Genomic DNA, 14,442 nt, shown 5'->3' with positions numbered 1-14,442 from the left:
AAGAATGCTTCATCATATCCACTCCCAATTCCCGCCCCCCACCCTCTCCAGGTACTCCCTACATGTTCCTTTTTCTCTTTCACGTCTGCACCTTTTTTTATCCACAACCCACTGAATCCAATTAGTGCTGCCTGTTGGAATGTTACTAGTCTTATTGATGTGATCTTGTGCAAGGAATCATAGCTACAGCCTAGGTTTCATCCTGGCACCACAGGGGTGTGGGCTGGGGGAACTCCTGGAGAAGATTTTGGCAGCAGCCTTGACATTCAGAGTGAAGAAAATGCATGTGCATAAGCTCCTGCTTCTTCTCTATTAGACCACCCTTCTGATTTCTCTTCCTTGCCTTACTCTAGGGGACCCCCATCAATTTGAACAGAAGTTTAATTACCGCCGCCCTATGTATCCCATCCTAAGATACATGTGGGGGACAGATAGCTACCGGGAGAGCATTAAGGTAAAAGAGGTTTTCATGAAACCAGTTGCTTCAGGTCAGCCTCAGTAAAGTTGTAATTTGGCACTAAAATATCTTCTTCTTCTTGGGCTGGGACTTACAGGATTTGGCTGACTATGCCTCTAAGAATTTAGAAGCTATGAATCCCCCACTGTTCCTCCGATTTCTTAACCTGTTGATGAATGATGCTATCTTCCTTTTGGATGAAGCCATACAGGTAAAAAAGAAAGAACTGTATGTGTTCCTCTACCATCTGTAGTGGTGTCAATGAGGAAGGCTTCAGATCATCAGCATTGGTGGTGGTAGGGTGATGGTAATAGTGTTTGATTTGGTTTCGTGTGGGGGTGTGGGGGTGGGGTGGGGGAGGTATTTAGACAAGTTTTCTCTCACTCTTTATCCCAAGCTGACCTCAAACTCACAGGAATCCTTTCACCTTAGCCTCTTAGAGTTTTGGGATTTCAGACATGAACCAGTACACCTGGCAGAGAGTATATTCTTTTGACAGTTTAATTATAATAGAGTAATCCTTGCCTTAGAACAGTCCTGCACACCAAAAATGTCTGTGTAATTGTGTGCCCCATTCTTGCCAGTATGCCACTTTCTAGGTTTATCATTTCATTAGAGACAAGGTCAAGGGTCATTGTTGAAGCTTCATGGGCTTGGGTGGTTCTTTGGTTGAGAGTTTAAAAGATGGGATTGGGGCTGGAGAAATAAATGGCTTAGTGGTCAAGAGCACTTATTACTTATTGCAGAGGACCTGTTCCCAGCACCCACATGGCAGCTCACAACTACTTGTAACTCCAGTTCCAGGGCATCCAACACCATCTTCTGACCTCCACAGGCTCCTGCACACATGTGGTGAACCTACATACACATGAGTGTGTAATAAAGCCAAACTAAGGTGTACCAACAGGCCAGCAATGTGAAAAGAAATCATAGGATCTTAACTTAGTCAGCAACTGTCAGATTTTCATTACAGAGCACCCGAGAAGAACAGCCTAAAGAAGGAAGGATGCATTTGCTCACAGTTGCAGCAGTTTTAGTCTGGGCTTAGCTGTGTGCTGTGTTAGCCCTGCAGCTGGACAGGAGCTCCTGGTGGAGGCAGGAGCATCAGTATGACCAGGCAGTGACCTCCAGGAGGAGGTACAGCTTAGTTTGAGGGTAGCCTACTGGACAGTCAGGAGCTCTCGTTGATAACCCACTAAGTAACTTGGGTTCAGTTTGTGAGAGGGATCTGGCCTCCTGCTCTTTTCATAATCCTGCACTCTGACACTTAGATAGGTTCTCGGAGGAAATGAGAGCAGTTCCTCTGATAAACAGATCTAGTAAGTAGGGACAGTATGATTCAGGGAGTAAAACAAATGGCATTCTCCTGAAATTGGATAACTCGTTGTTTGCTGCAGTTGTAGGATGATGAGAGGTGAAAGCTTTAGTAATTAGGCCATTCTAATTAATTTTAGACATCAGGCATGTCTGTAGAACTTTGGTTTTTCGTGAGCAAGCTTTGAACATTTTGTGTTTTTGTTTTAGGAAGGATTCCTTTTTCCTGGTAGCCTGGTGTTTTAGCCTGGGCTCCATATGCTGCTCCACTGGTCCTCCCTCCCCTCCAGACAGTGTCCTAGTTCCAGTTACCTACCAGTCTATTCAAGCTGAGACAAATCTCTATGAGGACTTTAAGATTTAGTGTGTGTGTGTGTGTGTGTGTGTGTGTGTGTGTGTGTGTGTGTGTGTGTGTGTGTGTACACTTGCTAGAATGCACATGGAGTTCAGAGGACAACTTGAGGGAGGCTGTTTTCTCCTTTCACCAGGAGGGTTCTGGGCATCAAACTCAGGTCATCATTCAGCCTTGGTAACAGTGCCTTAACCCACTGACCCATCACATTGGCCCTCCAAAAGGTCTTAAGCTCCAGCCCTGTATTGACAAAGGCTCAGGACCTTTACATGGTGTCTGATTTTTTTTGTTTGTTTGAGACAGGGTTTCTCTGTGTAGCTTTGCGCCTTTTCTGGAACTCACTCTGTAGACCAGGCTGGCCTCGAACTCACAGAGATCCACCTGCCTCTGCCTCCCGAGTGCTGGGATTAAAGGCATGCACCACTACCACCCGGCTTTTTTTTTTTTTTTTTTTTTAAGTGTATTAGTGTTTTGCTTGAATGTATGCAAATGCATACAGTGCCCATGAAGGCCAGAAGAGGGCATCCGACCCCCTGGAACTGCAGTCCCAGGTGGTTATGAGCCACACTGTTGGTGCTAGGAGTCAAACCCTGATCCTCTGCAAGAGCAGTGAGAGTTTGTAACCATTGAGCCACCATTCTAAACCCAGTTGACTGGATTTTAATTAAGCCTTCTTAAATGTTACGACCCTTCAATTGCATTCTCTTATCTGATGTATCACATTTCTGGTTTCCATAGTATTTGAGCAAGATAAAGATTCAGCAGATCGAGAAAGACCGAGGAGAATGGGAAAGTCTGACGCCAGAAGCCCGCCGAGAGAAAGAGGCTGGCCTGCAGATGTTTGGACAGCTGGCACGTTTCCATAACATCATGTCCAACGAAACAATCGGTACCCTTTCCTTTCTGACATCAGGTAAGAACATGATGGTCCGCTTTCTCAAAATTCAGGAGTCAAGGTCTGTTTCACTTAGGGGATCAGCCCAACTAAACGTTAAAAGAGTTAGAATCTGGAACTGGACTGCAGCTCAGATGGTAGAGTGCCTGCCTAGCGCAAATGAAACCCTGCATGGTGGCACACACCTGTAATCCCAGCACTTTGGATGTTGAGGCAGGAGGATCAGAAGTTTGAGGTTACTCAAATCTACATAATAAGTTCCAGAACACTTTGGGATGTACGAGACCCTGTCCAAAAGAAAATTGGACTCTGGTGACTCTAACTTCCACATCTGAGAGTGAAACAAATCAGGGAAACTTCAAAATGAATGATGGTGCCCATTACTGACATGCCAGAAAACAGAAGCTAGTAACACAGTTGGTTTCTTGAAGGAGCTTGGAGTGCAGCTTAGTGGTAGAGTACATGCTTAGTGTGTGCAAGGCCCTAAATTCAATCCCGATACCCCAAAAACTGCTGTTAGAATGAGTTAGCCATTAACTCTGTGTGTGTGTGTGTGTGTGTGTGTGTGTGTGTGTGTGTGTGTGTGTGTGTGTGTGTTATAAAAACATAAATCTAGGCATGGTTTTGCATCCTCTTGGGAGATGGAGGCAGAAGGACTCTGAGTCCTAGACCAGCCTGAGCTACACAGTGACAGCCTGGGGCAAATAACAACAAATGAGGGAGGGAAGAGAACCAATAATTTTCATTCAGTGATTAAATTTAGTGTGATATGACAGACAGTGAGCAGGAGTAAAATGGAACTGTCTAATGAGAATCACAGAAATAGATTTTAAAAACTTTGTTGTTTGGTTTTTGGTGTTTTGGGTATTTTTGTTGTTTTTTCCTTTTTTTTTTTTTTTTTTTTTTGAGACAGGGGTTTCTCTCTGTATCCCAGGCTGTCCAGGAACTCACTCTGTAGTCTGGGCTGGCCTCAAACTCACAGATCTGCCTCCCAGGTGCTAGGATTAAAGGTGTACACCACCACCTGGCTACAATTTTAAAAATTTTTAAAGCTTCTTTTAAAAACTATCAGGTCAGGGAAATCAGAGAATATAAGGCAGCCACAAAGCAAGAACAAAAGCCACAAAGGACAGGAAAGACATTTTGAATATTGAAAATGTAGCTTTAAAACTTTAGATAGGGGCTGGAAAGATGGCTCAGTGGTTAAGAGCACTGGCTGCTCTTCCTGAGTACCTGGGTTCAATTCCCAGTACCCATATGGCAGCTCACAACCGTCTGTAACTCCAGTTCCAGGGCATCTGACACTCTCACACAGACACACATGTAGGCAAAACACCAATGCACATAAAAATAAACAAATAGACTTTAAATATTCAATGAAAGGGTTAAAAAATTAACTCGAGGAACTCTCCCATTAAAATGGAGCAGAAAGGGCTGGAGAGATGGCTCAGAGGTTAAGAGCACTGACTGCTCTTCCAGAGGTCCTGAGTTCAATTCCCAGCAACCACATGGTGGCTCACAACCATCTATAATGAGATCTGGTACCCTCTTCTGGCCTGCAGTCATATATGCTGTATACATAATGAATGAATGAATGAATGAATGAATGAATGAATGAATGAATGAATGAATGAATGAACTTTTTTTAAAAAAGGAGCAGAGAGAAAAGGATGAAAAAATGAACTGTAGATTTAGGAATTCTGAAATACAAGTAAAATGTGGGGCTCCTAGATGAGGGCATCTGCCACCAAGCCTGACAACCTGAGTTGGAGCCCTGGGACCCACATGGTGGCAGGAGAGCACTGACTCCACAGCTGTCCTCTGACTTCACACCCTCGCTGTAACACATGCAGGTGCACACAAAAATGTATTTTTCTAATGTTTTAACAGTGTTCATGTGTGGGTAGTAGCTTTTGTTTCCTTCTTGTTTGATTTTGGTTTTGCTGGTCTGTGATTTCTCCACTGAAAATGTATTATGTAACGTAAAATCCTAGAGGTCTCTGATGAAATTAGATATAAGGGAAACATTACTGATAGGTTGAGTTCTGAGACTTTGGCTTTTTTCCAGAGATCAAGTCACTGTTCGTGCACCCCTTCCTGGCGGAGCGCATCATCTCCATGCTGAACTACTTCCTACAGCACCTGGTTGGCCCCAAGATGGGCGCTCTCAAAGTCAAGGACTTCAGTGAATTTGACTTCAAACCTCAGCAGCTTGTATCCGACATCTGCACGATCTACTTAAATCTTGGGTATCTGAGATTGGCACTGAGCAAGCTGTGGGGGTGCTAATGTTGTGATAGCAGAATGGCTGGCTAGCGATTGTGTGAAAACAGTGAGGGAAGGAAGACTCATATCTAGCTGATAAATGGAAGAGAGATTTTATCTGATCCATGGGACATGGTTCATGATTTCCAACATTCTCTTTTGATCTGTGCAAAGATGATATTTGTTATGCTATTTGTTAAAACATTTTTTAGGGCCATAGAACACTTCATAGAGACATCCTTGTAGAAAATTAGATGTGGTGGCACACACCTTTAGTCTCAATACTTAGCAGCAAGAGGCATGCAGATCTCTGAATTCTATGCTAGTCAGATCTATAGAATGAGTTCCAGGACAGCCAGCCCTACACAGAGAAACTCTGTCTCCAAAAAAAAAAACAAACAGAAAAGAAGAAAGAAATTTAGATGTCAAGCCAGGGAGATAGATATCTTAGTCAGTAAAATGCTTACCACACAAACATGAGCATCTGAGTTCAGATCCCCAGCACTCACCTAAAAAACTACATGTGGTAGCATGCATCTGTAATTCCAATACTGGGTAAGCAAAAACAGGAGGATCCCTGGAGCTCACTGGCTATCTAGCCTAGGCAAGCTGATGAATTCTGGGATCAAGGAGAGGCCATGTCTCAAAAAATACAGTCTGGGAAGTAATTGAGGAAGACACCCAACATTGACCTCTGGCCTCCATACACATACTTATACATGCACATACATATACACCACATACAGAGATACACATATACACAGCAGAAATAAAATGTCTTTCTAGTTGAAAAGAGCACTTGTGGCCTATACATGATGGAATGATTGTTCTGTAGCCCATCTGCTGTTTACACATTGACTGTGCTCTGATGCTCCGTTTCTTTCTAATGCTGACCTCCTAGGGATGAGGAGAATTTCTGTGCCACTGTGCCCAAGGATGGCCGTTCCTATTCCCCTACTCTCTTTGCACAGACAGTCCGAGTCCTGAAGAAAATCAATAAGCCTGGGAATATGATCGTGGCTTTCAGTAACTTGGCAGAGAGAATCAAGGTAAGGTCGAGGACAGTTTGTTTTCTCATATATTCAGTAAGAAGTGCCACACTGTCACCTCAACTCTGCTGCTTTTGCCCTATTTCAGGGAGAAAGGGGTTACTGCCTAGAGGCATTGGAAACAGGTCCTTCCTCCTAGTCAGTCAACAACTGGGAACAGCCATCTTACTAAATAGTACCCCTTCCAAGGGAGAGTAATAACAGAATTGAAGATGTGTCTACCAGATGAAAAGAAAGTGCATTTGTGAAGTCTTTCTTTAGACTAACTTTTATGTCCCAGTGTTAGGAAAGATTTGAAACTTTTTAGAATAAAATTCAGGAAGAAGGGCAAGGCTTGCTGAGACATGGCTATAAGCCAGCACCCACCCAGCTGAAGCAAGAAGATTGCAAATTCAAGGCTAGCTTGGGCAACATAATAAGCTCCCAACTCAGAATAAATAACAACAGAGCCAAGATGAGTCGTCCCCAAACACTGTTTATACTGCTTTTCCCTGTTCTCCACATTCCTATTGGTGGCTGGTTTATACTGAAATGCATTTTAGAGACTAAGATACTCTATTGTCCTCAGCTAATCCTTCCAGCTGGACAATAGGAGAGCTCCATTTGAAATGGGGGGAAAGGAAAAGTACCTGGCACACAAGTCTAATAGAAAACCTATTTGTTTTCACCTAAAGTGCAGTGATGGCGCACACCTTTAATCCCAGCACTTGGGAGGCAGAGGCAGGAGGATCTCTAGGTTCAAGGCCAGCCTGGTCTACAGGACAGCCATGGCTACACAGAGAAACCCTGTCTCCAAAAAAGAAAAGAAAAACAGAACCTTCAAACCTTCTTTACTGGTGTCTGCCTTTCCTTTTTTTTTGAGCTGGGCTTGATTGGCTCAGCCAGACCCAGACCTAAGGAAGTGAGTTACAGGATCAGTTGTTGGAGGCAATCAAATCTCTGTACCTGCTTGTATCAGAAACTGCTCTTCAAACAGGCTGCGTGAGTAGCTCAGTAATTATGCAGCTACCAGCCTCTGCCCTTTCCCCTTTCAAGTCCTAGCATCCAGAGCCGAACGCTGCCAGAAAGAAGTATTCCTTCTTTCTCCTGCTGACACTTGCATCCACTTCCAGCCATGACTCCCAGCAGCTGAGCCAACCTGCAGCAGAACTACCTCTGCTTCTAAAACATGGGTCTTGGGCTTGTTCTTGAAAAAAAAAAAACAAAAAAAACCAAAGTGTAGCTCTGTGGTCTCTGTGGAGGGTTATTGACGACCAAATTTAAGGTGTCGTGACTGAGCAGTTTGGGAGCTGCTCTGAGTTCGCTTTTAGAAACCAGCTGTTGTCGCCTCAGTCTCTTGCAGACCTCCAGCAACAGGAAGAGGAGACATATGCAGATGCCTGTGACGAGTTCCTGGATCCCATCATGAGTACACTGATGTCTGACCCTGTGGTGCTTCCATCTTCCAGAGTCACTGTGGACAGGTCCACCATTGCCAGGCATTTACTCAGGTATACCCGTCCACAGAACTGCCTCAGGAACACAGCTGTGTTAGCTTCCTGTGTGTGCTTGCCAGCCACTTAACACAGTACTGTGTGCACAGTACATACAGAGTCATTGGGGTAGCACCACTTATCACCTGTTTAAGATTTAGAGATTCACAAGATAACTGTATTGAAAGGTACTAGCTCTTACCTTACCTCTTCCCTCCTGAGCCAGGTGTGGTGGCAGGAGCCTGGAATTCCAGCACTTGAGAGGATTGCCCTAACTTTGAAGCCAGTATGGTCTACATAGCAAGTTACATAGGCCAGGCGAGCTGCACAGTAAGACCCTATCTCAAAATACAAAAGAAAATAATTTTTGTTTTGGATTTTTTGTTTGTTTGGTTTTTTGTTTTGAGACAGGGTTTCCCTGTGTAGCCCTGGCTGTCCTGGAACTCACTCTGTAGACCAGGTTAGCATCAAACTCACAGAGATCCACCTGCCTCTGCCTCTGCCTCCCAAGTGCTGGGATTAAAGGCATGTGCCACCACTATCCAGCAATAATTTTATCCACATTATGAAATATGTCAACGTGAAATGTATTCTGGCCTGAAATTGTTTTAATTTTATTTAAATTGTAAAAATGTCCAAAGTGGGAAGGTGTTGGTGTTTTTAACTGGGATTTTATACTCCCTTCAGTTACTATATTTGTACTCAGGTATGATAGCTGGTAGTAACATAAACTTCACCAGGCTGAGTGCTGTTTGGACAGTCACCGTGCAGATAGGTGTCCATAGGAACGACAGGCAGGCAAAGAGAAATTGAAGCCAACCAGTGCCCACACAGCTCCTGCCTTCTCTCTAGAAGAGTATCCTGTAGGTTGGGGAGGGGATGCTAGGAACTGGAGTTTTATTTTGTGACCCCTGCAGTCAGCTGTTTTGTTTTGTCTTCTATGTGTTTGAGTGTCTTGCCTACATGTATGTATGTTATGTACAGTTCATGTATGCCTCGTGTCTTCAGAAGTCAGTTGGTGTTGGATCCCCTACAGCTGGAGTTATGGATGGTTGCGAGTCACCATGTGGGTGCTGGAAACCAAACCTGGGTTCCCTACAAGAACAGCGTGTGCTCCCAACTGCTGATCTAACTCTACAGTCCCCATCTTTTTTATTCATTTATTTTTGAGATAGGGTCATGCTGTGTTGCCCAGGCTGGCCTCAAACTCCTGAGCTCAAGCAGTCTCCCTGCCTCAGCTTCCTGAATAACTAGGAAAACAACCCTGTATCCAGCTTGCCCCCCTCCTTTAAGACAGGATGTCATGTAGCCCCCAGGCTTCCTTAATTCACTTTGTAGATGGAATGACCTTGAAATCATGATCCTCCTGCACATCAATCAAGTGCCACCATTGCTTGACTTGGCCCCTTACACTAGTTAAGTGTAAGATCAGATAGGAAGGGGTACTGAGAGACTGTGATACCTATTTAAAATGCTCTTCTGTAAGTCAACTCAAATTAAGGAACAGGATATTAAAAAATGAATTTTCTGTTTCATTTTGTATTATGCTTTTTGCTATATGATGCTATACTAAGTAATATCAGTGAAAAATCATGGTGCTGTCAGATCTATTGATTTGAGGTTTTTTATTTGTTTGTTTGTTTTTTCCTGGAGACAGGGTTTCTCTGTGTAGTTCCTGGCTGTCCTGGAACTTGCTTTGTAGACCAGGCTGACCTCAAACTCACTGAGATCCTCCCACTTCTGCCTCCCAAATGCTGGGATTAAAGACATGCACCATCACTACTCAGCAGATCTATCAATCTTTAAAGTATATCATGAATCTTGTTTTGTTTTGGAATCAGATTCATGTAGCCCAGTCTTGAACTTGCTATGTACGTGAGGATGACTGATCATCCTGTCTCCCCTCCTAAATGCTGAAATCACAGACGTGCACCACCATGCATGGCTTATGTGGTACTGAAGATCCAACTTAGGGCTATGTCCACATGAGAAGGCATTCTACTAGCTGAGCTACATCACTAGCCAGTCTTGGGGCTTGCTTTGTTTCTTTTGCTATATTTTTTTAAATAACATTATTTATTTATTTGTTTATTTGTGTGTGTGTGTGGTTTGCAAGTGTGAAGGTAAGAAGACAACTTACAGGAGTTCTCTTCTTCCACTGTGTGGGTCCTGGGGATCAAACTCAGATCTTCAGCCTTAGCAGCAAGCTATATCACGCAATGAGCCATATTGCTGGTCCCACCTTTGTTTTTTTTTTTTTTTTTTGTAGTGCTTCGAATAAAACCTAGAACCTTGCGCGTGCTAAGCAAGCACTCTGCCACTGATCTATACTCTTTAGCACTGAACCATAATCCACATTGACTTGCATAGCAATCAGCTAATTTAATCAAATGTCAGTTACAAGGGCCTTATCTCGTAACAGCTTATACTGTTCCAAGGATCTGTCACTCAAATTACAGGTAGTGAACCTGGTTCAGTAATGCTCATCTGTTGTCCCAGCTACCTGGGAAATTTAGGCAAGAGGTTATTGGTGCCTAGGAATTGGAAGCCAACTTGGGCAACATAACAAAACCCCATTTCAGAAAGGGGGGCGGGCCAGAGGGTGGTGGTGGCGCACACCTTTAATCCCAACACTTGGGAGGCAGAGGCAGGTGGATCTCGGTGAGTTCGAGGCTAGCCTGGTCTACAGAGTGAATTCTGGGACAGCCAGGACTACACAGAGAAACTCTATCTGGAAAAACAATAACAACAAAACAAAAACAACTACAAATGGTGATTTATGATAACACAAGTGACTAGGATCTCTGACTTGAACTCTAAAGGCTGATGACAAAGATAGCATTTCTTTTTTTTCTTTTTTTTTTTTTTTTTGGTTTTTCAAGACAGGGTTTTTCTGTGTAGTTTTGGTGCCTGTCCTGGATCTCACTCTTTAGACCAGGCTGGCCTCAAACTTACAGAGATCCACCTGGCTTTGCCTCCCAAGTGCTGGGACAAAAGGTGTGCACCACCACCACCCTGCTCAAAGATAGCATTTCTTAAAAAAAAATTATTTATTTATTTATTTATTTATTTATTTATTTATTTATTTATTTATTTTACTTATGTGTATGAGTATTTTGCTTATCATGTGTGTGCCTGGTGTCCATAGAGGTCAGAAAAAGACATTGACTCCCTTGGAACTGGTGTTACAGATGGTTGTGAAACTCCATGTAGGTACTGGAAATTGAATCCAGGCCCTCTGGAAGATTAGTGAATGCTCTTAACACTAAGGCGTCTCTAGCCCCCACTAGCATCAATATCTCAATGGCAGTGTTGGATAAAGTTTATTACGGGGCAGAGAGACAGGGTAGCTGAGGAAGATTTGAGAACATACCTTTCTCATTTCCTTTTTTCTAACCCCAGGTCAGCACCTGACTCAATCACAGTGCGCCATGCTCGAGACTCAGCAGCGAGATGCTTAGATGTTTTCTATCGGAACTTTCCAGAGTAACTCACTCTCCATTCTTTTCTTGTCCTAGTGACCAAACAGATCCTTTTAACCGTAGTCCCCTTACCATGGACCAGATCCGGCCAAACACAGAACTCAAAGAAAAAATCCAGCGGTGGCTCGCAGAGAGGAAGCAACAGAAGGAGAGACTTGAATAGATACTGTGAACTGAACAACCCAGACCAGCCCAGGATGTAAACAGTTGTTTGTGGGTTCTCTTTCTGGCTCTGATCCTTCCTTCCTTCCTTCCTTCCTTCCTTCCTTCCTTCCTTCCTTCCTTCCTTCCTTCCTTCCTTCCTCCCTTGCTGCCTCCCTCCCTCCTTCCCTCCCTCCCTTCCTTTCTTCCTCTCTTTGTTTTTGTGTTTTGGTTTATTTCATTCATTGTTGTTGTTTTACTAAATTAGAAAATTGTTCTTGTGCAAATTATGATAATTAAGATTCTTAAGACCATGTTGTCTCCTGGGCTTTCATTAAATTCTCCTTCTCACAGCATCTTCATAAATCTTCACTAATTTTCAGCCTTGGTTTTCCTATTCCTCTTGTTTCCTTTTCTACCCTAAATTATATTAAGTCCAACTACAAAAGTGTCCTGCCACTTTATTCTTTCCCTTCCCAAGTACCGTTCAGACATGTTTTCGTGAACACTGCTTTTAAGTCTGTGATGTCAGCTACTTCAGTGACAGCCGGTAGTATCCAGAAACCCTGTTCCCTGTGTATCTTCTAGCCGTCGAGGGCTGGACTTAAGCCCTGTCCTTAGTATAGCTCTGTAATGTTACAGAGCAACTTTTCAGATAAATGCAAATACCTTCGTGTGTGTAGACTTTTGGCTGATGGATAAGATTGGGGGGAACCTTATACAACTTCTGTCGGTTATCTCTTAATTTTGTATTATCTTGTAACTTAAAGATACTATCACAGACACTCCCACGAGGTTGTCACCACCAGCAGCTTAGCTGCACAGTCTTTTCATGGGTGACAGTAATGGGTGAAACTTCCAGTAAGAGAATAAGTAAGAGGCTGTTGGTGCCCTTTTCTATTTTGTGCCCCAAGGACTAGGCCTGGGTAAAAGAGGCAATAAATGAATAGTGTATCTATGGAGATGTTATTTTAGGACACCAATGCAGTGTATCTTAGTGTGTGTGTTATACACACAGATACTGTGTCCTGTTTTTATTGGTCTCATATGAATTGAGTACCACATTATATTGTGTCCTCCGTGGTATATGTATGTGGTATGTGGCAATGTCTTCTCGCATATTCATTCTTGTTGGGTAAAATGGTAAGACTATAAAATGTATGTAGCTAATGTTTGGGCTGTGACATGGCTCCTGAGAGCCGCTTCTAATCTAGCCTTAGTTTATCAATTCACAAAGTAGAGACTGAAGCAAAATCTGGCCCACAAACCATTTTAAATATCCACCTAGCTCTGGGCACATCAGTATCAATCTCAGCCCAGAGGTGTAAAAGACAAGAAAATGGAATTGTGGCTTCCTTTAAAGAATATTACTGTTAGCCACAGCCTTTCATAGACAGAAGCAGTGTTTCAGTATTCCAACACAAGTTGCTATAAGTAGTCCTTTGTGTATTTTCTGATGGTGTCAACTAGAAAACCTCTGATCAGAGAGGACCTCTCACTCTGGCTGTTAAACAAATGTCAGCCGTTGCTGTGCTTGTTTGTGAACAGGGAAGCCCAGGACACACTCACAAATGCCAGATTGTTAAGATAGACACCATGTGCCCAGCTGACAGGATTGCTTTTCTTTAAATGAACTTGATTTCCTGTGTGTATTAATTCTCCTCTTTCCCTCTCTGGGAATGAACTGCATTTGAACTAAGCTTCTACCAACTGCATTTATTTTTCCCAAAGCTAGTGTGGTAGGGTGTTTTTATTTGAAAAGGAGGAAAGACCAGTTTTGCAGGTGAAAACTGGAGGAAAATGGGTACAGAACCTCAGAAGACAACTGTTCCCAGCAGCTTTCTAGCTAATGGCTGCCTCTCCTGTCTATCTGTACTCTACTTCTGAACGGAACCTGCAGCTTGTAAGCCTTTTTTGGCGAGTTTGTGCTGTTCTGTTTGAAGCTCTCCTGATCCTGTCTCTGGACGGCTGTGCACCATGGATGCTGCCCAGCCCTTCCACCACCAAAGCAAGTGTGTAGCTTCAGGCCACTGTTGGGGAGGAGACCAAGTGTGCTCGGTGCCTTCTTTCTTTCTGCGAACTAATTCAAAGACATCCAGAAAAAGGAACTCTGGAGACTGCTGTCTTCTACAACAAGAAGCATGTGTGCATTAGCAGAGGTAAGGGGGCCTGTCTGGAACTCAGCAGCAGCTGTCAATCTGCTAAGATCTCCTGACAGACCTAGTTTTCTGTGATGACTTTGCTGGAGTACGAAAGGGAAGTAAAGACTTCAGTCAGCTCTGGCATTGCTCATAGCTCACCCAAAGGCTAATGCTAAACTTGGGTTCAAGCAGTTGTTTGTTTGTGTATTTAACATGGCTTTCCGTGGGTATGTGAAAACTGAAGGAAACTTGAGAAGTAGTCTAATGGTGTAGGTGAAGATGCCATTTGCTGTTCAGTACCACACTCTACACAAGTTTCATTACATTGTTTTGGTTCCGATTGCTGAGCAGTGATTGGGCAAAGCCTAAGACTACTGGGTACCTTTACAAGCCAGGCTGATGCTGTACCATTGTCATGTGAGGAAACAGTGCACGTGTCCTAACTGCTAAACTGGAAAAGAACCTAGAGACAGAAAATGAAGAACAAAACAACAGAATGGTTGGCTGAAATCAAACTCGATCAATAGAACTATGTTTAACATTCCAGGAAGGTTACTTCTTGTCAAACTTGCCTGGGGATGTTGTTTGTTCCAAACTTGTAATTAATAAATGAGCACCTGACTTACCACTCTGTTAGTCCTTTATTACAGTATTAAAAGCTAGCGGCCTGGTGTGGTGGTGTGCTGTGCCTGTAATCCCAGCTACTAGCCAATAGGAGGAAGGAAGGGCAAGGCCTGCTAGGGCTACCTAGTGAGTTCAAGACTAGCCCAACTTAATTTTCTTTTTCTTTTGGTTTTTAGAGACAGGGTTTCTCTGTGTAGCCCTGGCTGTCCTGGAACTCGCTCTGTAGACCAGGCTGGTTTCAAACTCACAG

General features: G+C 43.4%; 1 protein-coding gene across 5 annotated transcripts in view; it reads left to right on the top strand.

Annotated features, from left to right (window-relative positions):
* Positions 1-14,196, top strand: part of Ube4a (ubiquitination factor E4A) — a 43,674-nt gene extending 29,478 nt beyond the window's left edge. For all 5 annotated transcript variants that reach the window (XM_076576155.1, XM_076576152.1, XM_076576153.1 and 2 more), the window contains exons 15-21: positions 354-454; positions 555-668; positions 2,862-3,036; positions 5,087-5,267; positions 6,185-6,332; positions 7,665-7,822; positions 11,323-14,196. In XM_076576155.1, the coding sequence (XP_076432270.1) occupies positions 354-454; positions 555-668; positions 2,862-3,036; positions 5,087-5,267; positions 6,185-6,332; positions 7,665-7,822; positions 11,323-11,449 (1,004 nt within the window). In that variant the 3' untranslated portion in view covers positions 11,450-14,196. The remainder of the gene's footprint in view (positions 1-353; positions 455-554; positions 669-2,861; positions 3,037-5,086; positions 5,268-6,184; positions 6,333-7,664; positions 7,823-11,322) is intronic.
* Positions 14,197-14,442: the final 246 nt, after the last annotated feature.

Source organism: Peromyscus maniculatus, chromosome 7, assembly GCF_049852395.1.
Source record: "Peromyscus maniculatus bairdii isolate BWxNUB_F1_BW_parent chromosome 7, HU_Pman_BW_mat_3.1, whole genome shotgun sequence".
In the NCBI taxonomy this organism is placed as follows: Eukaryota; Metazoa; Chordata; class Mammalia; order Rodentia; family Cricetidae; genus Peromyscus; species Peromyscus maniculatus.
Note: the sequence above shows the minus strand (reverse complement) of the source record. Positions and strands in the feature narration are given on the sequence as shown.